We start from the raw sequence: 24,469 nt of genomic DNA, 5'->3' as shown, positions 1-24,469 counted from the left end.
ATAATAAATGAAAATATCTCTGACATTTTAAACGCGTTTTTGAAACATGTAGATATATACATATATGCATACGTACATAGATACGTCACATACTCGGATGATGCTGTCGTTGCTGCGGTGTTCCTGGCCCGAGCAAAATCTCAGCCCGTAGGAATGACAATAGACTGTCAGATAATGAATCCCCACTGTCACCCTTTCCCCTTCCACACCGCTCCACCACCCTTGTCACTCCATGTCCTAAAACCTACCCTCGATCTCGTTCCCTCTCTTTCTCTCTCTCTCTGTCTCTTTCTAGTATACTATACATCTACCTCCTATCTGCCCTCTCTTCTCTCTTACCAAGCGATAGCTTCGAAAGAAACGCGCTACTTTCCGAGGAACAAACTTGAATCGCATGATCTTTATGGAAAATCAACGCAAAAGTCAATATCAATTAAATCGCCTTATAAGTCCCTCTTTTGACTATTTTTAATATATACATATATATACATATGTATAAATATACTTATATATATATATATATATTTTTTTTTTATTATATTTATTCAAAGCAAAAAGGTATAAATTATATGTATACATACATACATAGGTATGTGTGTATGTGTGTGACCGTATATATACATATATAAGGAGAGGAAAGAAAAGAGACGAAGTACCGTCCTTATGAGTTCACAATACGCGAAGGGTGCGAGAACAAGCTTAATCTCCGTGGTACTTTATATCTCTCGCTAACCGCATCCCCCGTTCTTTTCACCCTCGGCTCTTGTAGCAAACAGGACTATGACCGAGTAGGCGAGGCGTCCACTTAGCGCTAATGCTCCTTTTATTGGTCAAGATTTCAGGCAAAAGCTGAATAGAAGATGCCTCTCCCTAGGTCGACATCGGTTTCCAGTGAAAATTAAACGCATCGATCGATTACAGTTCCTCTTAGTCTTCTGATTTTTTTTTTCTTTTTTTTTTTTCTGTTCTTATTACTTCCATAAATTCATAAGCGAATTTTCATCATTTAATCTTGATTTCACTCTTATTTCTTATATATATATATATATATATATATATATATATATGTATATATAATATATGTGTACATATAAATGTAATTCTTTCGAAAAGTAGAACAATTTTAAGGGAACTTTAGGAAGGACTCGGTGACAAAAAGAATTGGAAATGCGAAATGCGATATATTGAACTGCACGGAGAAGCCGTCGAGAGTGAGTCGAGAAAAATTCATATGGAGAAGCGGGAGATTGGGGACGGGGTGAGATGGGTGGTAGAAAGCGAGGAAAAAATTTCTATAAAAATGCGCGTCTGCATGCGTAATCCGGATCAGGCTTAGCACCGTGCGAATGGACGAACCACCGATGGAAATGGTTGAAAAAGCGAAGAATGGACACAGGAAGACATCGATAATCAAAAGGCACATCCTTTATAAAGTAACAAGTTGCCGTATGTTGCCGTATTTTCAATAGGATTTACGATTACGTATACACGACGCATTGCTTATTTTTTGATATTCTTTCTTCGAAAAATTCGTAAAAGAGTTCACTCGTTTTGTTATTACAATTAATATTAAAAACGTTTGGCAATTTTTATCACAAGTTATTTTTACATTATTGTTAAATGATCACACGTGTATCTGCTATTTTATCACAATTTTATTTGTTTATGTTTGGAACGGATTAAGAGCGTTATGTTTTCTCCCTTTTTGACAATTATTTTCGTATTCGAATCATCTACACATTTAATTGAATATTTATATAAAACTAAATGTATTATTCTTATTTTATATATATATATATATATATACATATATACATATACATATATATATATATATATATATATATATATATATATATATATATATATTAAACGTTTACCTTATAAATGCAAATATCTTTGATATGTCTACGCGAATTCAAAAGGAGATTTTTTAAAAGGATTTAGAATCATTTGTAATTGTTAATTGAACGTAAATGTAAAATTTTAATAATGCGTTAATATTATTTTTAATTTAACGTCAAACCTAAACAAAGGCCATTAAGAAATATGATGAAATATTTATCGAACATATTTATTACAAAATATTTCAAGTAATATATATATTTTTTGTTTTTGTTTTTTTTTTCTTTTTTTTTTTTTCTTTTTTTTTTTTTTTTTAAATATGCAGCATACTTCAGTATACAATTTAGAAGATAAAGCTATTATACAGGCAATCAATCTTATTATGGAAGAACAATTTTTAAGTTTCGTTTATAAAAATTTGTCTGTCAGCTCGAAATGAGCCCTAATTAATAATCTGATATTAAGTTGTGAATGCTTTACTTAAGAAATAAGGGAACTTAGTAATTATATTATGTTGATAATAACTTTCATGAATATCTTATAGAAATGTAAAAAATTAATTACAAAAAAGTTTTATACATATAAGCATAGAAGCATTTTCGTTAAATTTTTGTCTTTCATCGACAATGGTTCCACTTAGCTACAAAAATAAAGTACATTCATCGACTTTGCTCAATGTGTCATACAAAACATATTTTTACGAGATCATATCGTTTGTTATTTCTTTCAAAGCTGTTAAAATAATTATTTTCAAAGTGAAAAACTTTACACCACATGATCATAGTGCTTGATATTATTATACTAAAGTTTAGGCATTCTCGGTAGCCAGTCTCTTTTTGTTCTGAAAAACAAAAGACAATATAATTTTTCATTGTACGTAACGAATTACAATTACAAAAAATAATTACTATATATATATCCTTACACTTTGTTTGGACGATTTAACATCTACACTGGACGTACGAGTTTTGGATCTTTCTTGTTCTAGTTGTGCATGTAAAGATGCTACTTCCGATGTTAATTCGTCGCGAATCTCTTGTAATTTCGCTACCTCTGCTAATACCGATGCCTTGTCCTTCACTAAAAAAAAAAAAATAAAAAAAAAAAAATCATCAAATTAATCAATATTATTTAGTTGTAAAATAATTTGGACAAAGAATAAAATCAAACTTACTCTCCCCATGTGAAAGGATTTGATAAAGTTTTGTATTTCTTTCTTTAACCTGCGTTAGCTCCTCTTTAAGCGTCTCAACTTCTTGTCTGAGCTGACTAATTATTTTATCTCTATTCTCCACTTCAACTCTTAACTGTGCTGATGTAATATCATCGTCTATTTTGTTTAATCGTGCTTTCAACATATCTTTCTCTTTCCCTTTTGTAATTTCTTCCTTCGCCTCTTTGTCAACCCTTTCGAAGAATTCTGCATCTAATTCTGTAGCAATTATTAATCCCATGACCTAGTACACTTAAACCACATCGATCATGTTTTGCATAAACCAATTGATCACAGACATTTTTATTTTCTCAAAGTATCGTACCTTTGGACTTATTCTCTTCTGATTCGGTTGTTATAACTGGAACTTGCGTTGTGTTTGTTCTCATGTTGTTGAATTCCTCCAATGACATGGTTGCCTTCTTCGACCTTTTACCACCTTTCTTACATTGTTCCTGTTCCTTCTCAGTTTTAGCAGCATTTACTAATTGTTCTTCATAATCTAATTTTGATAACAAGATGGCTTGATGCAGATCTTGCTCAAATGTTTCCTCGACAGCCTTAAGGAAATCACAATTGGACGTGATAACACACAAGACTTATAAATACACGACTACTGAAACAAAATCTTTGATTCAACACTACGACTTAACAGTTCATGGTTCTTTGCTCAAAATTTTAACAACGAATAATAATTAACACCTTTTCAAATGATGTTCCATAAACGCATACAATAGCCAAATGAACTATTGTATTGTAGTTGCATTACAATTGGATTAGAAGCAGAGATTTATGTCGACTATTTCAAATAAATTTTAAATAACATATATATGTTTCTACTCTCATTACCATAGAATCTTTTTGTTTCCACTGCTCCCATTGTTGTTCCTCGTTAGTGGACTTTTTCTTTTTTCCCTGGAAAATATAATAATAATTGAATTTAAATAACGCATATATACATAGCTTAATTGACTTTTGAAGATTCCAAAAATTAATAAAAATTACTTTTCACTTTATTTTAATATTTCTCAATTGGCATAATAAATAGTTCGCCTTTGTTTTTTTTTTTTTTCGCAATATCGCATGTTGATATTGACATGAATATCAATCAAACATGACTAAAACGTTACAAAATAAAACAAAAAACGAAAATAAAAGAAAAATCACTACATTTAAATTTTACCGATACCAACTACGTTAATCATAAATGTTATGAAATCGTAAAAACTATATGTATGGGGGAAAAAAAAAATAATAAAAATCATCGATCACTATTATCGAAATTGTTGATCAATAAAAAAGATAAATAAAAAGAGAAGACCATTGCAGAAAAAGAAAAATAAGAAGTCTAATACCTTGCTTTGCTTTTTCTTGTCATCTTTCTTCGGCTGTTGTTGTTGTTGTTGTTGTTGCTGCTGCTGTTGTTGCTGTTGCTTCGACTTGTCACCTTTGCCCTTTTGATTTGTTTTACCGGCCGACGTACTCTTCTGAGGCTTCTTTGGCTTATAATCATCATCTTCAATACTAAGAACGGCAAATCGCGATGGGACAGCGGTCGCCATTTTTACGATTTACGAATTCACGCAGTCAAACGAGAGAATAAGATAAAAAGAGGAAGAAAGAAAGAGAGATATAACTTCCGGTACCTTATGAATTATAATTATGATAGTTATCAAATTATTCTACTTTCACTTATCGCAACGCACGATATTTTAATTATCGTTAAATCGTTAACAGAGCACGCGTTGTTTCCCGTAGAATGATATTTATGGCAAATACATGGAAAAAAAACCAAGTTCGATCGCAACGTACGACTATGCAAACCGGAAACTGGTAGTAATGTCGACGTAATAAATCAGCGCCTCTGGTGGTACAAACAGCCAATTAATGGTTTACCCGCCCGGCGACACAGTACTGCCAACTATTGCTAATTAAAATTTAATCTTATTTCCGCCTTTAGCCAAATTGTTATTTTCCTTTTCTCTTTCTTTTTATAACACATTTTATATATTTTGTAATATAAAAACAATTAATTAATGATTATGAATTTATCGTTTTATCTCTTCCAATTGTTTTACTTAACGATTAAAATCCTTCATTGATAATATTAAAATTTTATTGTCTCGCTTATCTCGTTGTAAGAGATCTCATAAAAGAGATTTTTCAAAATATGTAATAAATCATAAAAATTATGAACACTGACATATAAATAAAACATAAATGAAACCTGTATCGACAAATATCAATCATATTTTTACGTTCAAAATTATAACAATTTATATATTATAAATATAGATGTAAGTTTAATATAAATCTTAGAAAATTGTCCGATTCTTAAAGTTACATCGGTGGCTGCCAATGATCGATGCAATCGCACAAAATCAGATCAAACGACAAGTTGAATTGATCCCCTTGGCCCTATACCGAACGCAAAAAAAAAAAAAAAAAGGTAAGAGAAAAGATAGAAAAAATTAATATTAGCAAGTACATTAATTTTTATTTTTTAACTGTAAAATATGCAATAATATCGAACAACGATTATTTTAAATTTATTAACACTTTTCTTTCTCCTATCTCTCCTATCCCCTTCTCTTCGTGCTCTACGATATAAAATAAACGAATAAATATTAAAGAAAAAGATCGATAAATATTTCGAATATAAATAAGGAAAGAGAACGTAATAAAGAAAAAAAAAGCGGGCGAATGATCGAAAGAAAATAATAATACATATTTAAGCCATGGAATGATCTTTCGAATAGAGGATAAATATCGTTGGCAAGCCTGAACGCGCTATCGAGAACTCGAGCAACAAGAGAGAAGGAAGTATCCATCTACACATCCATCCCATCTAGCATATAGGAGGGCCCCGTTGCACGTCGGGAAAGGAACATGTACGTACGTCGTAGGAGAGACGTAAAGCGTTAAGCTTGTACATCGCGTTTGCGTTCAAAGTTTCAATCCACGTTAGCAGTTTCGCGTGTGCGCGCGGAAAGATCGCATTTGCGTGGTGTTATAATACCGTTTCATTGTAAGAAAAACGAAGCCACTCTCTGCCTTCCTTACCTCCTCCTGCTCCTCCTCTGTCGCTGCTGCTTCTGTTGGTGGTGCTGCTGCCGCTGCCGCTGTTAGTGGTGGTGCCGTGTATTTGGTGCGGTGAGAGAGGCGAGGCGCGAGAAGAAGATTTATACTTTGTTCCCTTTTCTTTCTTTCCTTTTTTCTTTTCTTTTCTTTTCCTTTTCTTACCTTTCCTTTCCTTTTTTCCCTCTCATTCTATTTTTCTTTTTTTCTTTCTTTTTTTTTTTTTTTTTTTTTTTTTTTTTTTTTTCTTTTTCTTCGAGACCGAAGCCTATTTCACAGAATTAATGATATGTGCTCTCGCTAATAAAGCAAGTATCATTAACTCGTTAAAAACCCCCTGGAAAAAAAAAAAAAAAAAACTATACGTTTCATTACGTGTCTCACTGTGAAATTTTGTACGACATAATCACGATAATTCGCGGGCTAAGATGCCCAACGTGAATTCTGCGGGCAACAACGTCGACGTACAACGAACCAGGATCAACGAAAAGGTGCGCGGTCAGGGGGACGACGCTCGCTCCTGCTTTCCCGCGAATATATCACCGATCCGGTCGTTCCACCTATCATCCTATCAAAGAGACGACCAATTTTAAAAGACTTCTGTTTGGTGATCTTTCTTTCTCTTTCTCTGTCTATCTGTCTGTCTCTCTCATTCTCTCACTCTCACTCAGTCACTCTCTCTCTCTCTCTTCTCTCTCTCTCTCTCTCTCTCCCCCCTCTCCCTCTGTCCCTCTGTGTTCCTCTTCCTCTTCCTCTTCACTCTTCACTTCTCGTTGGTGATATTATAATCAGAAGAGAAGACATTTGATCGACATCGTCCGTTACGTCGTTTAAAACAACGCTTTTTTACGACATTTTATATATATCTTTTTCTTCTGAACTTTGGAGAGAGCATGTTGCTGTTAGATATTTTAGAAGAAAGGTTAAAAAAGAGACGATCTATTTCCAATTTGAAGAACACAAAGAACATGTTAATTGGACTAATTTAAGTGTTTGTGATAACGCAATAAAACAAGCTAATATACTTTGTAATTTTATGTAAGTTCATTCAGTTTGATAAAATAGATAGAAGTTTGGATCATTTGAATGACAAGAACTTAACATGAAAACACTAATGTGAAGAAACGATTTTTAGTGTCCCTATTGTACTTTGATTTATTTCGTCATATTGATTTAATCCTTTATTACAATTTTTTTTTTTTAAGCGTGTAATATCATTTGTGATGTCAAGAGACTTTAAAATATCTATATAAGGATTATACAAGTTTTTGAGTTCTCGTTATAAAGTATAATAAGTTTGCTTGACTTGTATTATAGATGGTCCTTTAATCATAGATCTGAAAGCAGTTCTATGAAATTTACTTGTCAAGTCAATGTTGATTTTATAAAGAAATATATCCATTTATCGTGCTAAAATGTGCGAACAAACAGAAATAAATTATTTGGATGGTGATATCGTTTGGGTGAAGCTAGGAGGATGTTGGTGGCCAGGACAAGTTACTGGTTTTCATAATTTACCAGAAGACATTCAACGTGAGTTTCAAAAGAAACCATTGATTGCTGCTGTTAAGTTCTTCCAAGAAGATACATAGTAAGTTATTTCATTCTTTTTTTTAGTTTTTTTTTCTTTTTTTTTCTTTCTTTTTTTTTTTTTTTAAATCATTATTTTATCACAGAGAGGAGTACTGTATTGCTTTATTTTTACACTTTATTTGTTTACAGTGAATACGTCAAAAATTATCAACAAATTTATAAATATAATTGTACGCTCAAAGATGAATTTATTAGGAAAGGTTTGGGTATGTAAAATTATATTAAATAGCTATTAATTTTTTTTTTTTAATTTAAATTAAAATGTTTCATATACTTATGTGTAAAATTTTTACAGATAAATATAGGAGTAAGATCAAAGATGGTGCTAGTTACATGTCCAAATTTCCTGGTGATGTTGAAATGGCAGAAAAACTAACTGGAGGAAATCCAGATATATTGAATAGTGATAAATTTAGTCCTGAAGAAAAGCCAGATATATCTGCATTATTTGGAGATAAAAAAGTTCAGAAGAAGAAAAAAGATCGAGATGATTCACATAGAAGGAGTGATGGTACTGAAAATATAAGAAAAATTACACATCCTCGATTTTTGAAAGAAAGTGATCACGAAGTTCGTATTCGTCAGCAACCAAGTAGTTTACCTAGCACACCGAATAGCTTATCTTCTCCACAATATCCTTGTCATTTGTGCAGTTTTACTTCTTCTCGAGTTAACGTTATCATTTGTCACATAAAAAGTCATAGATCTGGTAATTCGTCTGTAGCAAGATCAAGAGTGAAAACTTATTCGCAATCGAGAAGTAAAGATTCTGATACACCTAAGAGAAAATACGTTAAAAAAGAGAAGAATCAACATAAAAGTAAAATTGAAAATACTATGGATTCAGGAAAAAGAAAACAAAGTAAACAGAATGAAAAAGCCAACAAAAAGAAGAAATCAGACCCTGAACTTCGTGAAAAATTATTAGCAGATTGGGACGATGAATCTGATGAAGAAATCAGTTTTGACCAAAATAAATCTTTTAACACTAGTACAAGTAGAAGTTCACCCACAAGAGATCAATCATATATGGATGTTAGCGAAGAGCATAAGGAAGCAACACCTTCGGAGATTACAGATACCCATGAAATTCTTGCAGAAACTGAAAAATTACTTAGGGAAACTGAAAAATTTGCATCCATTAATATAGAGGCAGATGCATTGACTAGTAGTGCACACAAAGTTGAATGTAATATAGAAGAAAAAGAGCCATTATCTCCAAATCTTGGTAAAGATGAATTAACAGATAAGTTCAATAAAGAGAAAGAAACGACAAATTTAGAATGTGAGAATAAACATTCTACATCTGATAAGGATGACAAAAAATCTCGATTATCTTGTTTTGATTTCGATGAAGATGATGTGCCTGAGCCATCTATACCACCTGTAAGAAAAATTCCAAGAGTTTTTGGTGAAAAGAATTTATCTTTAAAGAAAGAAATAATTAAAGAATTTGAAATGAGTCAAGCTTTAAGAACAGAGAAAGAAGTGGAAAGTGATAAAATATCAGCTACATTGGAACATGACATATCTAAGAAGAGTAATAAAACCGATGAAACTATATTAAAGAATAATTTAGATGTACAAGATACTGAAAAGATCGATGATAGTAGTAAAAGTTCAGATACAAATGATGAAACTAATAATAAGTTAGTTGAAAGTGATGAAAACAAAAGTGAAAGCAAAAATGAAATAATATCACAAGACAATGAAAAACAAAAGTCTGGTAATAATTGTGAAACTGAATTAGAAATAGTAGAAATTGTTGAAGTTGAAAAGGAAGAGGGTGAAGATACGAATTCTGCAAATATTAAAATTGATAAGGGATCAGAGCCTAAAACTTCTTCAATAGATAAAAATGATTCTGACAAACTTATGAAAGATAATGAAACGTGTGTAGAAGACAAGACTACAATTAGGGAAACACCACCTGTTACAAATAATGTAATAGAAAAAATGGAAGTAAGTCAGGATAATACGATTGCAAAACAAATGGATGATACACTATCAGAACAATTCACTACAGAAACAGAGGATGAAACTGTTTCTGAATCAGCAGAGACTCTTCCTGAGCAAAGTGAAAGCTCTGATATGGATTTGACTGAAGTGCCTAAATCTGAGAAGGATAATATTTTATTACGTAATCCACAAGAAAAATTGACTTTCAAGATTAAAAGGAAAAGAGGGAGGCCACGAAAAAGTACAGAATCTGTAGATACTTCTATTGATGATAATGAAAAAGCATTAAAAGATAATAGAAGTAGAACATCAGAATCTGATACTGATCGTTCATATACTGCAAGGAAAAGAAAACCAAATAAAAGATATTTAGAGTCAGATGAATCTACGCAAGAAGAAAAAAGCATTTTTAAAACTGATGATAGCCAATCTGAGGGCGATGAGAGATTTCATGAAAAACCAAAGGTTAAATCTAGAAGGGGGAAAAAATTAATAGGACAAAAAAAGAAGAATATTGATTCAATGAAGCAAATGGAAGAATTGGAACTGTCTGAAGAAATGATGGAAGTTACAGAAGATAATGTCAAAACAGCGGAACTTAGTCCAAAGCATGTTTCTTCTGATCAAAATGATATTGCAACAAGTGAAATATCTTTGACGCTGGAAAAGAAACCTTTGGATGATGAAATTATTAGCAGTACTTCTCAAAAAACGTCCCTTGAATGTACAAATATGGAAGTTAATGAGGAGCAATCAGATACAACTCTTTTGTCAGAGAGTATAACATTATTACCACCCAAAGATGCTATAATTGATGAACCGCTAAAGGAAGAAACTGAATTATTACAAGTTATGAATCAGGAAACAGAAACAGATCTTATATTAAATAAAACTTCTCTTGATGAGGAATTATTAAAGAATGAAAATGAAAGCGCTTCAAAAACGATTGAACTTCAAACTTCTAACAATGCAGATATACAAAAACAATCAGATGTTTCAAAAACTACCATTGATATGTTACCACCAAAGAAATCTCAAATAAAAAAATTTGAGTTGTCACAGCTTGATATTCCTTCTGAAAGCACTACCACAGATCATGATACTGAATCTCAAGAAGAAGAAAATAAATTCATTAATATTGAGAATAAGGTAAATACAACAAAGCCAACAGATTTAGAAAATGTTTCATCAGAAAGTGTTTCATCAGAAAATATTGAAAAAACAGAAAGTAAAACATCGACTGATCTAAATATTGAAATTGAAATGAAAGAAAGTACAGAAATTACGACTGCAGAAGATAAAAAATCACAACAAATACAAATTGATACACTTGTCTCAGAAGATATTGCACAATGTGATAAGCAAATAGAAAGTAAGAAGTCCCCTGAAAAAGAAGGGCAAGATTCTAAATCTGAGGATATAGAATCAATGCCTAAGGATGTTATGAAGACATCGAATGATTCACATACATTGAAAAAATTAATGCAAACTAGGTATAAAGGAAAAGTAATTCCAGAAGCGGGAGTAAAATCAAAAAAAGAAAAAGATAGTTTCTTGGATGAGAAACCAATAAATACATTTCAAGAAGCTTTTTTAAAGACTTTACAGATGGACAAGAAAAAAGATGTTTTAGAAGATAACGAATTAATTTCTAACAAAGGAAAAGAAGGTAAGAAGTCAATTAAACGAAAAAGTGATGAGCTCAATAATGTAAATACAGTAATACTTGGTATACAAGATGTCAAAGTTGGAAATGTAGAAGACAATAAAGATCTATCAGAAAATGTTTCTAATATACAAAGTCAAGAAAATCTTTCAGATGTTTCCATTATGAGTGGGTTTCATGGAGTTGAAGTTGTAGTACAAGAGAATATTGAAACTGATGCAAAAGTTGATGAACCTGTCTTGCAGAATACTAATCAAACGCCATCTTCATCTCATGACTACAATCTAATATCACAAACTCAATTACCAATTATAGAAGATACTGTAAAATCTACAAATTTAGACTTTCAAAAGATGGAGGAATCGCCAAAAGTAGAAGTTCCTGCTCCTTCACCGACTTCCGAAGCTAGTATACCGGTAAAAAAGCGTGAAATGCCAAGAATCATAGAAAATGTTGCTTTAACAGAGCCAATGCAAATTTTAAAATCTAAACTATTAGACAAATTACCTCAGAAAGGAATAAAACATAAATTAGATAGTGATACAAAAAGAAGTGATCCAAAAGGAAGTCCAAAAGCAAAAATTATGAAAATAGAATCTTTACCTTCTAACAGTAAAATGAAAACTGGATTAAAGGTAAATTCACCGAATCTTTCGTTAACGCAAAAACTTCAAGTTTTAAAGGCTGAAGAAACTGAAAATGCTGCAATTGAAAAAGTAAATGTACAAACAAGTCAGGCCTTAACAGCAGCATCATCAGGAACTGAAAAATATATTCAACAAAGTTCACAAAGTTTGGCTGATATGGAGTTAGATATTAATTCAATGCCATTTGTTTTAAGTGAAGATGTATTAACCCCAGAAAATATAGAACAAATGCCTGTTGTTATATCATCTATCATACCAGCATCTAGTTCAGTAGCACCTACATTATCTCTTACTCCTACTACTCAGGTTGTAACGCCTAATCAAATGCAACTTAAATCTGTAAATGAGAGTACTTCTGAAGCGTCACCTGCAAAAAAGAAAAGTGGAACACCTGCAATTCTGAAGAATAAATACAGGGCAAAACCTATAATTACAAGTATTAGAACAATTGTACCACCACTCACTGGAGGTGTAAAAGGATTAAAATTCCAAAACACACCAGCTGGCAAAGCACCACCTATTTTAACACAAAAGGCATCACCTGGAAAATATGTAGTAGTACATACATCTACAGGTCAACAGTTACGGTATAGCGTACAGGGAAAATCTGGAGGGCAACAAAAAATTGCTGTATCACCAGGGAAAGGTACAGGAAATCCTCAAGTAGTACATCAAGGTGGAAAAGTAGTCATATTTACATCAGCACAATCTGGTCAAACGAAGATGATACCATTAAATATATCAAAAACATTAAGTGGTAAGAGAATTATGACAAACAAAGGTCAACTTCTGTGTCCTATCAGTCCACAAAATATTGTATCTTCAAAGACTATTATTGCTCCAAAAGGAGACAGCAATTCACCTACAACATCTAAACTTGGTCCAAAAATTATAAATACACCAAGTATTATTACTTCCAAAGGAGTGTTGACACCTTTATCAGGAACTATTACAAAAACTGCTTTATTAGGGACCTTGTCACAAGGTATTCTAACAAAAGGTGGAATATATACTCCTATAAGCGCTTCTGCTTTAGGAGGTAGAACAATTATAAATTCTAAAACTTTAGTAACAAAAGGTGCTACAATATTACCTTCTCAAAATTTAGGTGGACCAAAAGCTATTCTGACACCAATATCTCAAACCATTGGAGGAAAACCAATTCTTGGCACAAATATTGTTACATCTAAAGGTACAGTTCTTACTCCAGTGACTGGGCAACAAGTTAAAGCAATAGTGGCAAAAAGTCCGTCTAAAGGCGGTAAAGTGCAATCTCAGTCGATGCAACAGAAAGCACAAATGTCTAGTATACAAAAAGCCCAAAAAATTCCAATGTCTTCTTCATCGCAAACTAGAGGTTCCTCATCATCAAAATCATCAAGTAATACTATGGTATTCCAAAGTACTGGATCGAGTTCCAAAGTTGCTTCACAAAATAAAAAAATAAACAAACAAATGGCTATTCAACAGAGCACTGCTATGCAGAATCTTTCAAGTCAAAGTAATACATCACAAACGGTAACATCGCAAGTTCAACAGAAAGGAAAATCTGTATCTTCATCCAATGTTCAGAAAGTTCTTATTCCTCGAAGCGGTGGTCGTCAGTCAAGAAATCAGCAAAAAATTGTCGTTCAAAAGATGCAAGAAGCAAATATAGCACAAAATATTCACTCAAAACAAAATATTTTAAGTCCTCATACCACATTACCCAATATTTCTAAGACCATAACACAACATAAACACACAAGCGCGAATACAATGACCTCTAAAAATACCACAAAAACTCATATGATAAATAAAGCTTCTCAGAAGAATTTATTAAATATTGCCATGAACTCTGTATCTGGTACAAATGTAAATACCAATTTGTCTGCACCATTATCTTTACCACCTTTAGAACCTATTGAACCAGAGAAAAAATTGAAAATGGATAATACAATTATCGAAAACGTACAAAAGGATCAATCAAAAGTAGAGAAAATTCATTCAGAAAAGAGTACAGAAATGGAAAAAATAGATGAGCCAAAGGTAACTACCCAGCCACAGATCATGGCTTTACCAACAGAAAGTAGTGATGGTACCCAAACCTATGTTTTGGTAACTATCGATGAACAAGGTCAAATACAACCATTAGATAATAATACACTTATGTCCCTTGAGGGAACAACTCAAAATCCAGATGGAACAAGAACTTTATATATAGATCCTAGTTCATTAGGAGAGGCTGGAACATTGGATAATATTGTTCTCCAATTTGACAATGGAGTCCTTCCAAATGTAACAACCAGTACTAATGAACCAAGCCAAACTATAATGTCAGAAAGTTTTCCTACGTCAGAAATTATACAAACATCAAATCAAGATATTTTAGCGGCAGCTCTAGCCAACACTGATTTTCAACAAGAAATTAATCTACCTGAAAATCCAACAGGAAGTGTAATGACTACTGGATTGACTCAGACTAGCTTAATTAATCAAACAATTCTACAATCAACCATTATACCACCAACAGAGCCAATATCTTCTCCATCTGTGTTAGAGACATCATTGACTTTGAATCAACCGATTATGACACCACTTGAAGTTCCAAGTAATCTCCCAATTCAATCAGAATCCTCAACTTCTGTAGTTTCAACAATACCATCTTCTTTAGAATTACCAATTACTATTACAAATCCGAATATTTCATATATATCTGCAGGAGAAACGCAAATTCAAATTCCTGGTAATTCTATGCCAGATATTGGAGAAATTATGGATAGTTCAACTTCAACTGAAATTGCAAGAACAGACATTCCTACTAGTACTCAATATTTAGTAATACCTAATTTAGATGAAAATATGACTGTTAAGACTCAAGAGGCTGTAAGTGGTACCAATGTTTCTTATTCAGTTTCATTACCTTGCAATATTGTATTAGAAACTACACAGGTACAAACCACTCCATCAATGCCTATAATAGATGATACATATGCAGATAATACTCAATTTTCGACATCCATACAGAGTTCAATAGCTACAGAACACAGTTTTGCTGATGTACCAGTATCTGAAATGTTAGTTTCTAAAGCTTCTATCACATCTCCAGTAAATGTACAAATGTCAGATGTTACAGTTGCATCAGATATGAATGTTACCACTCCAGAAGTTCCTATATCGTCTCAAGATTCATCTACTTCAACAAGTGAAACTTGTGTACTAAAAAAGACAGAGGATACTACAATGCCTTTAGAAGAAATTTATCCATCTCAAGAAATTCCTGTTTCATCTCAAGAACTAATTTTACAAGGAAACATTAAAAAAGATGTAACGCATGACATAACAGTTACTGCACAAGAAAAAATATCTGATAATGAAAATATATTAAATATGCAATTAGTGGATCAAGCTGTAAATTCTATGACTAGTAGCATGCCTATTTTAGACAACAATGCTTTAATACAAACAGAATCTAATATAAAAGTACAATCTGTAGAACATATGACATATGAAGTAACAGATTCAGGTGATATGGAAACCTCTTCCCAAGAAGCAGATACTGAAAGTAAATTTAAGCAATTTTCTTATAAGGATGATGTTGCTGATATTAAAGTTGCTTCACCAACGCTGGTAGAACAAACTACAACAACAAATCAAACAGAAACAATGCATGAAGTATTGCAAGGTATGTCTGTAGTCCAATCGTTAAATAATACTAATACAGAAGATATAAAAGTAGAAGAAGCTGTTGATTCAGAAATGTATAATTCTACAGTAAAACCGTCGGAAGATTGTCAAACAGATGAACCATCATCGCAAGATGAATCTGATGGTAATCATGTTCAACGGAACATTCAAATACATTTCGGAAAAACTCAAGTAGAAAGTAATCAGGAAACGCCATCGCAATCCTTCGAACAATTTGATATATCAATGACAAGTGATCCTGCAGATTTACCCAGTCAATCTGCGTCTAAACTTGAAAATTCTGGTGAACCATCACAATCAGTTACATATGAACCAATGGAAACGGACGAAGAAACAATTGCTGGAGAACCACCAACTCAATCGTTCGAACATTTAAAACAAAATGAAGCTTCTCAGTCATATGAGACGTCTACCGAGATGAATGTAAATGCACCCACGCAGTCTTTTAACGAACTAATGCAAAGTCACGATGGAAGAATTGTTACGAATGAAGCGATTGATGATCAAAGTTTTCCAACACAAAGTTATGAAGTTGGTAAAGTAGAAAATATACCGGATAATTTAGAAACAGATGCAGAAATTAGTCAAGAAGGCAATATACCATCTCAATCAAATGACATTGGAACTGATGGTATTGGCACATCATCGGTTTCTACCAATAACTCTGGCCTGAATGAAGATGAGACAGCTAGTTCATCATATGTACCAGAGACTCCTGAAAATCAAGAAAGAGATCAGGATCAAGAAAGTGCTATAAGTACCTCATCATATGAAATCCCACCTTGTGAGGAATTAAACATTGCTTCATCCAGTACAATACCTGATACATCAGTTAGGACAGAACATACGAGTATCCATGACAATGGAGTACCTGAAATACCTACATCTTCATACAATCTAAATCCAGATATTACTTCTACTCATATTGATTCTGTACCTACATCAAGCTATGAGGATCAAGTTATAGTAGAACAAAATGTTTCAACCTCTTATGAGGTTCCAGTATCAATGCCTGGCCTAGAAGAAACATCCTCACAAAATTTTGTTACAGAAAGTACAGATCATAGAAATGAACCCTCCAGCTATTATACCCATCATCAAGAAGTAACTGCAAGTTATTACGAATCTGTTGATCAAGAAGGAAATTCTAGATTGGAAGAGGATCCACAAGAGGAAGTAACTCCTAGTTATTATGAAGGTAATCCACAAGTAGCAAGTCAAAGCTACTTTACACCAGAAGAAGCAACTCCAAGTTATTCCAGTAGAAATGTTTCTTCGGGTTATTATGGTCATAGACCAGAGAGTGAAGCCAGTCAAAGTTATTATTCAGCAGATGATTTGGAAAAAACAGAACAATCAAATTCACAGAACATTGAAGCATCGCAAAGTTTTTATCAAGAGCATACAGATGAATTACGATTAAGACAACAAGGAGAAGCTACTCCGACATATTCAGAACGATATCCCGTTGATTATACATTGGACAATTCGCCAATAGAGAGGCATGACCTTGTAGAAAGTTCTGTACCAGCCACTAAGCCTATGGAAAGGTAATACATTGTTACAGAATTTTGCAAAACATTGTAATGAGAAGTTTCTTTTTTAAAATAGACTATTCAGAGTTATAGCTATTGATTGATAAACTCGAGTCTATTTTTAAATGTACATAGAATGTTAAGGTTATAAGTGCTTAGATTTAAGGTTAAATTTTCTTATAATAATTTATATCTACTGATCTATCTATCTATCTATCTATCTATCTATCTATCTATCTATCTATCTATCTATCTATCTATATATATATAGTATCCCTCTCTATAATATATAGCGTATATACATATATATCATATGTCATATATATATATATATATATATGTATATCATATATATATAGACACACACACACACACACACAAAGCTCGGATTTAATCCGTTTACTGGATTTGGTATATAACATTGTAGATCATGATTGAAGAAATGTGGTTTTTATTACAATAATGTCGTAACCTTACCATGTGTCACAGTTTGATGTAAAAGTGAAAAATCGATCGTACAACGTTCGAATTGTACGAATTCATTAAACAATATAGAATGGACATTTTATTAATCCACTTTTAATTTCTCCTAAATGTTATGTAACTTGTTAAGTCATTTATGTGAAAACATTTTATTATCATATGTGTAATATCGTTGAGTAGTAGTAAGATTCACAGACCATTCATTGCGTAGTATAACTATGTTTAGAATGCATGAAAGGATGTTTTATATCATCCAAACGTTTCACATGATCTGAGATGTAATCGAATCTTATTGAAAAGAGTTAGAAAAATATTTTTACATTGTTATATTTCGTGATTGAAAAGTATCAAAAAGAAAAAAAAAAAGAAAAAAGAAAAGAATAAAAAAAAAATGCAAATTGTAGGATTTTACTGCTACTCTGTGATGTCAACTTATAGTGGACAATTCTTCGTTTGTACAACAAAACAAAAAACTTGTCTGCAGGTTCATAAATGGTACAATATTCATAGAAACATAACTACATTAATGTTTGTGCATTTCTCTTTCGTTCTATTCAATATAAAACATGTTTGAACTGATAATTCGAAGATTTCATTTTATGAATAGATCATTGATTTTTCGACTTTCATTAACATACCTGCAGATATTAGTTTTTCGAAGTATGAGCAATCATAAATATATATATATATATATAAAGAAAAAAAAAATAAAAAAAAAAATTAAAAAAAAAATGAGCGAACTAAGGATTGTGCACATTAAGCTTAATGTTTACTTCATAAGAAATAGCTTATAAATCTTTATGAAAAATAAAAAAAAGCCTATCATTTCAATTATCACAGCTGTGTAATCTGTATGTTAAAGTGATGTAAAAGAAAGAAAAATAGCTCATTAGAAAATCTGTCATGTTTGAGATGTACCTAAATTTATATGTATGTATCCTGAATATGTGATTATTTTTATCGCAATTAGTTGAATGTGCACAAAAAGAGGGAATTTTATTATAATGTATAATACCAACATTAAGAATTGAAAGGTTTAATATATTTATGTATACTAGATATATAGAAAGTTTATATGTAGAGATCATATTGTACAATTAATTGTGCAGTCATCAAAGTACTTTAAAAGTAAATTGATTTGTAAAAAAAGAAAAAGAAGAAAGAAAAATATTTGATTGATTCTACTCGAACAAGACAGATTTGCTAAATTATCCTACTAAGAATTATATTATATTCTTTATAGTGTTGTGTTATCAAGAATAAATCAATATTTTTATTTCTCGCGACGTTCTTAACCATCGTCACGCATGTATATATTATGTTGATATCCTGAGAAAAAGAATTCTCATATTAAATAACATTCAAATATATTGGAAGATTTTAGGCATCTCTAGCTTATATTTGCAAAACAAAAAAAGAAAAATGGACTGAATTGTTATCGTTTTCTTATTAATGTTTTGATTTTTTTTGATACATACATCTCTTCCGCTATCATGAATTCATGAGTTAAATAAAATTTCGCATACTACGAATAGTAATTAATATTATTATGAGAGGTCAAGAAAATAACATTTTCTATCAAACTTTCTGATACTGTCGTATGTTGGGATATATGTATTAATCTGTTAAAATAATTGAATATAAATGGCATAAAGTGATAATGAATAAAATATTACTATTGCGTTCATGTATATTAATAACAATTTGATATTTTCAACACTAACAATAATACCTTCTTATTTCTACTGTGTGCACCATTCACGATTGTAACTAAGAGATAAAATAAATATACAAATATTTACATAACAGATTATATGTATGATTATTATAATTATCTTATCCATAATATTTTAAATCATCCTCATAAAATGAATTCATTGTTATATAAAATAAAAGTTGTACTATTCAATGTTATACTGATGTTCAATTAGGATTATTAACATAATCCAAAATTATTATCAAATCTTTATTACCTAAAATAATCCCAAAATACAATAAGTTATATTATTTATAGACATATGGTCATTTATGTACAATAGATTAATATTTGCAGCTTTTATAAAGGAACACAGTCTTTGCGATTGTATTAAAAATTATTTTATTTTATTTCCGCCAATATTGAGCAAATTTATGTAATTGCTCCACTAATGCAGCCATAACAGCTGTAACAGATAAATCTAAAAGGTTTTGAACATAATGGACAGCTTCTTCGTCACTTAAATCCAACCGTAATTTGTCTTGAACTTTTTTGACTGCCTTATCTGGTTCTAAAGCTATATCTGGTACACTAGCATCGACCATTAATGAAAATAGATTTAATATTAAATTAGCATGTCTGCGTAAATGGAGAAATGCTGTATAACATTGTTTTCTGAATTCATGATAGTGTTCAGATCCTACACCACCCATGGCCTCAACCATTTCCTTACTTAACTTCATTGGTGGTGGTAAAGGTTTTGGATCTCTACCCAAAATGTAGCCAAAATCTATGTGGAAAAGTTTGCCTATAAAATATGTATAATATATTGGTTAAAAGAATTACACTTAATATTAGACATATGATATATATATATATATATATATAAATATATATATATATATAAATTATATATACCTGATGTTGTTAAAAGTAAATTATCTAAATGTCGATCGCCTACTCCTAATACATATGTTATTATGCAATAACCAGCTGAAATTTTAAAATATTTAAAACATATCTGACGAGTTATTATTGTGCAATGTTAAATCTTTAAATTCTAATTGCTTTTTACCCACCACAACTTCGAACATATGTATCCATCACTTCAGGGACAACACCATAAGGCCCTGTATCAGAAGGATGATGTTTCCTAAAAAAACTTAGAATCGAACCCTCACTAGCAAGAACTTCAGCTACAGTTGTGGATTCAATAAATTGCAAAAAACCGTGTCTTGTACTCGTAGCAAGTACTCTGAAAATAATTTAACACAATTACTTTTTTTTTTTTTCTTTTAGTTAATAATAATTAATCTATAAATAATAAATAATTCTTCACCTATATGGTGTTAATTTTAAGTCTAAATTTTCTCTCCTTAATAATTTATCCATAAGAGCTATTGTCTGTAGGATCAACTGATCTTGTCTTAAATCATCACCATGTTTAAAAATAGCGATGTATTCTGTATTCTCAGTTGTTAAGAATGTTAATTTCGATGGCATAAGAGCAGATTTAAATAAACTTGCCCTGTAAAATTAAGTAAATACATATTTGAAAAAATATATGAATATATGAAATATATGTATATATCTATATATCTATATATACTTTTCAGGAATAATTCCTTTAATACAGATTTCAGGATCCAAGGGAAAAGGTATTTGCTCAAAATTAGAAAAATTGATTTTAAATGCAGGATCCGGATCGGCTAATAATGCTCGTAATCTATCGGCCTTCTTCTTACGATTGCCACTCTCTCTTGCTACTGCTTTTACAAGAGATACCAATTGATCAATGAACATTTTTTGACGTAAAAGGAAAGCTCTTCTCTTTTGCCAGACAGTATTGCCATTTGCTAACATAGTGGAAAACATTTTCATTACTGCAATATACATCTCTCTCACACGAGTATCTTGCTTGGCCGTTATAACTGGATCACTTTGATCTTCACATTCAATCGATAAGTACCAGTAGAAATAATTAGCCAGTGTAGAATTTTGACACGCACGAGTAATTAAAAAAGATGTTAAGTCCATAACAGTATCTCGACTTGTTGTAGACAGACCAGCATCTGATTCAATTGACTATAAAGACAAATATAATATTAGAAGAATAGTAAATGTATAGAAAGAATAATAAATGTAATTAAGAGTATAATTTTTCAAATTGAAATATAAATATATACTTAGATACTTACAGTCGTAATAGGAGTTGATGTTGAATCTCCGGTTTTTATATCTTTTTCGAATCTCTCATTCTCTTTCTCATTCATTAAAGTGTGAAATGCAAACTTGATACTTTCAAAATCTTCATATTTCAAAGCTTGTACTAGTTGTAAGAGATACAACATTAAATCATCGTCGGGAGCTTGACTTAGACGACTGATAGCATATCTTCTTACAGCTGGATGAGTGAATGCTGGTCCAAGTAATTCCAAAGCATCTTCAGGATCTGGTGGTGCCCACAGTGCTAACATTTCTAATGCTTGACGTTCCTCTCCAGATACTTTCCAATTAACGCATTTGACAAATTTGGTCAAAGCTTTCTTTTGATTTGATAAATAAAATCTATATTTCCAAATAAGGTCCTGTTCTTCTGTAGTTAATGTTGTTGTTGGCGGATAGCCCAGTATAGTATTTAATGCATCCCGAACACTAGATGTTGGTTTTAATTCTCTTGTATTACCACCACTACGTAAGCTGCGGGCTAGTTTATGATGTTTAGCTTCAACAAGGTTTTCCTGAAATAATTAAAAAAAGGCCCTTATTAAAACACTGGAAAAAAAGATATAGATTTTATATGATCTTGTATGATAACTTAGGAAATATAGCAGTGCATATTTATTTCGAGTGTATAAATTAGCACTGCTTACATTACAGAATCTGTTGTTCGCTATTTAAATATTTCAAAACAGAGTATACAGTTCTTATATGCCAATAATATTATGATGATAACAAGAACAATAACAAAAAGCTAATAGCTGCAAGTTTATTTTACCTGACATTCACGTCTATGACTCATATAATAAAAAGAAATATATAATTCGAACATCTTTTGCAAAAATTTTCAGAAATATTTATTAATTAGTTTTTTCTACTTGAAAGAATAAAATATTTATATTTGTCAGCCTTTTACCATCTTACTTACTTTCTTAATAAGTATGGCTTCAGATTAGATAATGGTCAATATGCATTGACTAATAAAAGTTTTAGACTGCATCTTATAAGCCTTCTTCTTAATTATTATGGCCAACTCACAAGAAAATCTAAATAAATCATGTCAAGACAGCTCTTTTTACCTCTTTAGTAATTTCATGAATTTTTGTTTCAATTGATTGTGAATTGCACAGGTAAAATAGAAAAAGCGAACTTTCGCTTTTCTGAAACATAAAATGTGCTTATATTCTTTGACTTTACAAAAGTAATACTCTAAAGAAGGCCTTAGATCAATACAAGGATTGTTTTTGTTTCATCTAAGATAGAAAAACTAATCTATTATATTAAAATTTTCTTACTTGTAGGATTTCATAATCTGGAAGAGTTACAACATCTGGTTGTGATCTGTGCTGAACTACTTCATCACCATCTTTTTCATAATACACAATAGAATACTGAAATGATATAAAAGTATTGTAAATATTATGCGATATTTGTGAGAAAGTTTATATTTTAAATTATGAATAATTTTCATACCGGTATACCATCCATTCTGACTTCAGGAAATTCTACCATTAAGTACAGGTATTCCGATGCTCTTTTTTCTCGTTCATTTATTAATTCTATCTCTCTAAATGTTAATCTATCTAACCAATCAATTTTGTTCATTTGACCGTTTCTATGTTTTTTAGCAAGTTTAGCAAGACGCTGCATTTGTTCTTTTCCATGATCTCTGGCTTTTCCTGGAGTATTTGTAGAAACACTTCCATCGGCTTCTACACCAGGCCATACTCTAAGATCAAGCATTCCTTGACGAAATACACCATGTTTTCCAAATAAAGATATTGTCGTACCACCAACTGGTATTTGTCTACCAGGTCCAGCACAATCATATAAACTTATACATAAATGAGCATCACGCGGTAAATCAGAAAAAGAAATGGGTAAAGTAACCCATTGATTCCAGCTACAAATATTAATAAATATTTAATATAATGAGAAATATATATAATAAATAGAAATTTTAATGCATTAATTACTTCCAACGTGATGTAAAGTGTTTATAGGCCGTATGAACAGGTAAAGCTAATGGTCTACCACCAGCCCATACTTGTAGCGACGCTGCTAAATCTCCTCTGCCACCACTGGCACCATATAAACCGGAATATTTTAACATTGGATCAAGAAGTAATTTATCATATTCAGGTCGTTGTCTTTTACCTTCCAAGGTACCTCTGCAAAATAATTATACATTGAATTTAATTATATTTTAATCAGTTGAAAGATTAAAATGTTTTTAGAGGTAACACTTGTCCTATGTATATAAATTTTAGATTAGATATTGATACTATGTATATTAAGGGATAAAATCCGATTAAATTATTAAGATTAACATCATTATTTCGCATTCATTTCAAAGAAATATCGTTACTAGTTGTTATTGGTTATTTAATACCAGCTGATACTGACACTACTATCTTTAATTTATTTAAAATTAATTCTTACATTTTAATTTGGATCTTCGTATCTAAAGAAGAACTGTACACGTAAAAAAACTTATCACTAATATCCTCCATCATAAAATAATTATAATATATTAAGAATTTAAAAATTTAATAAAACTCTTTTCTATACATCTCTCTGACATCTGCAAGCCTTTGTTACACACTAAGTACACACTGTGTATACGAGTAATATACTATGAAACTTTACGAAAAACTTATGCATATAGTCATATCAAAGTTTAATTGTCCTATTGTTCCCTAGGTGCGCTGCAGTGCCACTAGTTATGTTCACTGTCGGTAAAATTATACATATGAAATATTTTATTTTTTTTCTCTATTTATTTTATAATAAATTTTATCTCTATTTATTTTTTATTTTCTAAATATTTAATTTTCTTTTCATTTA

General features: G+C 31.2%; 3 protein-coding genes across 8 annotated transcripts; 1 reads left to right on the top strand and 2 right to left on the bottom strand.

Annotated features, from left to right (window-relative positions):
* Positions 1 to 1,966: 1,966 nt before the first annotated feature.
* On the bottom strand, positions 1,967 to 4,978 carry LOC124950821 (G kinase-anchoring protein 1-like). The gene is made up of 6 exons (XM_047498155.1): positions 4,414 to 4,978; positions 3,908 to 3,973; positions 3,384 to 3,618; positions 3,020 to 3,277; positions 2,771 to 2,925; positions 1,967 to 2,686 (listed from the first exon to the last, which is right to left on the bottom strand). The coding sequence occupies exons 1-6, from the start codon at positions 4,618 to 4,620 to the stop codon at positions 2,654 to 2,656; spliced, it is 954 nt and encodes a 317-aa protein (XP_047354111.1). The 5' UTR covers positions 4,621 to 4,978; the 3' UTR covers positions 1,967 to 2,653.
* Positions 4,979 to 5,870: 892 nt separating this feature from the next.
* LOC124950818 (mucin-17-like) lies at positions 5,871 to 20,755 on the top strand. Of its 6 annotated transcripts, none has more exons than XM_047498152.1 (4): positions 5,871 to 5,949; positions 7,606 to 7,727; positions 7,859 to 7,935; positions 8,025 to 20,755. In XM_047498152.1, the coding sequence occupies exon 4, from the start codon at positions 8,063 to 8,065 to the stop codon at positions 17,240 to 17,242; it is 9,180 nt and encodes a 3,059-aa protein (XP_047354108.1). In that variant the 5' UTR covers positions 5,871 to 5,949; positions 7,606 to 7,727; positions 7,859 to 7,935; positions 8,025 to 8,062; the 3' UTR covers positions 17,243 to 20,755. The 6 variants fall into 6 exon arrangements, with proteins under 6 accessions (XP_047354108.1, XP_047354105.1, XP_047354104.1 ...); XM_047498149.1 differs by having other exon boundaries at positions 5,877 to 7,727; positions 8,025 to 15,665; positions 15,756 to 20,755; XM_047498148.1 differs by having other exon boundaries at positions 5,878 to 7,174; positions 7,454 to 7,727.
* LOC124950820 (phosphatidylinositol 3-kinase catalytic subunit type 3) lies at positions 19,662 to 24,265 on the bottom strand. Its single transcript, XM_047498153.1, has 10 exons — positions 24,065 to 24,265; positions 23,599 to 23,793; positions 23,096 to 23,525; positions 22,918 to 23,013; positions 21,601 to 22,143; positions 21,012 to 21,487; positions 20,742 to 20,930; positions 20,482 to 20,657; positions 20,321 to 20,395; positions 19,662 to 20,210 (listed from the first exon to the last, which is right to left on the bottom strand). Exons 1-10 carry the CDS (start codon positions 24,136 to 24,138, stop codon positions 19,810 to 19,812), a joined length of 2,655 nt encoding a protein of 884 aa, XP_047354109.1. The 5' UTR covers positions 24,139 to 24,265; the 3' UTR covers positions 19,662 to 19,809.
* Positions 24,266 to 24,469: the final 204 nt, after the last annotated feature.

This window comes from Vespa velutina, chromosome 8 (genome assembly GCF_912470025.1).
Source record: "Vespa velutina chromosome 8, iVesVel2.1, whole genome shotgun sequence".
Taxonomy (NCBI): Eukaryota; Metazoa; Arthropoda; class Insecta; order Hymenoptera; family Vespidae; genus Vespa; species Vespa velutina.
The sequence above is the reverse complement of the archived record's forward strand: the minus strand, read 5'-3'. Positions and strand labels throughout refer to the sequence as shown.

What these genes read in the sequence shown, in the direction of transcription:
- LOC124950821 (XM_047498155.1), bottom strand. Translation starts at nt 4,620, where the DNA reads ATGGCGACCGCTGTCCCATCGCGATTTGCCGTTCTTAGTATTGAAGAT. An exon ending in ACAAGAAAAAGCAAAGCAAG is followed by an intron (nt 3,974 to 4,413) that starts GTATTAGACTTC and finishes TATATTTTCCAG; the next exon opens with GGAAAAAAGAAAAAGTCCAC. An exon ending in GGAAACAAAAAGATTCTATG is followed by an intron (nt 3,619 to 3,907) that starts GTAATGAGAGTA and finishes GATTTCCTTAAG; the next exon opens with GCTGTCGAGGAAACATTTGA.
- LOC124950818 (XM_047498148.1), top strand. Translation starts at nt 7,552, where the DNA reads ATGTGCGAACAAACAGAAATAAATTATTTGGATGGTGATATCGTTTGG. An exon ending in TTCTTCCAAGAAGATACATA is followed by an intron (nt 7,728 to 7,858) that starts GTAAGTTATTTC and finishes ATTTGTTTACAG; the next exon opens with TGAATACGTCAAAAATTATC. An exon ending in ATTTATTAGGAAAGGTTTGG is followed by an intron (nt 7,936 to 8,024) that starts GTATGTAAAATT and finishes AAATTTTTACAG; the next exon opens with ATAAATATAGGAGTAAGATC.
- LOC124950820 (XM_047498153.1), bottom strand. Translation starts at nt 24,138, where the DNA reads ATGATGGAGGATATTAGTGATAAGTTTTTTTACGTGTACAGTTCTTCT. An exon ending in ACGAAGATCCAAATTAAAAT is followed by an intron (nt 23,794 to 24,064) that starts GTAAGAATTAAT and finishes ATTATTTTGCAG; the next exon opens with AGGTACCTTGGAAGGTAAAA. An exon ending in AAAGGAATTATTCCTGAAAA is followed by an intron (nt 20,931 to 21,011) that starts GTATATATAGAT and finishes TTAATTTTACAG; the next exon opens with GGCAAGTTTATTTAAATCTG.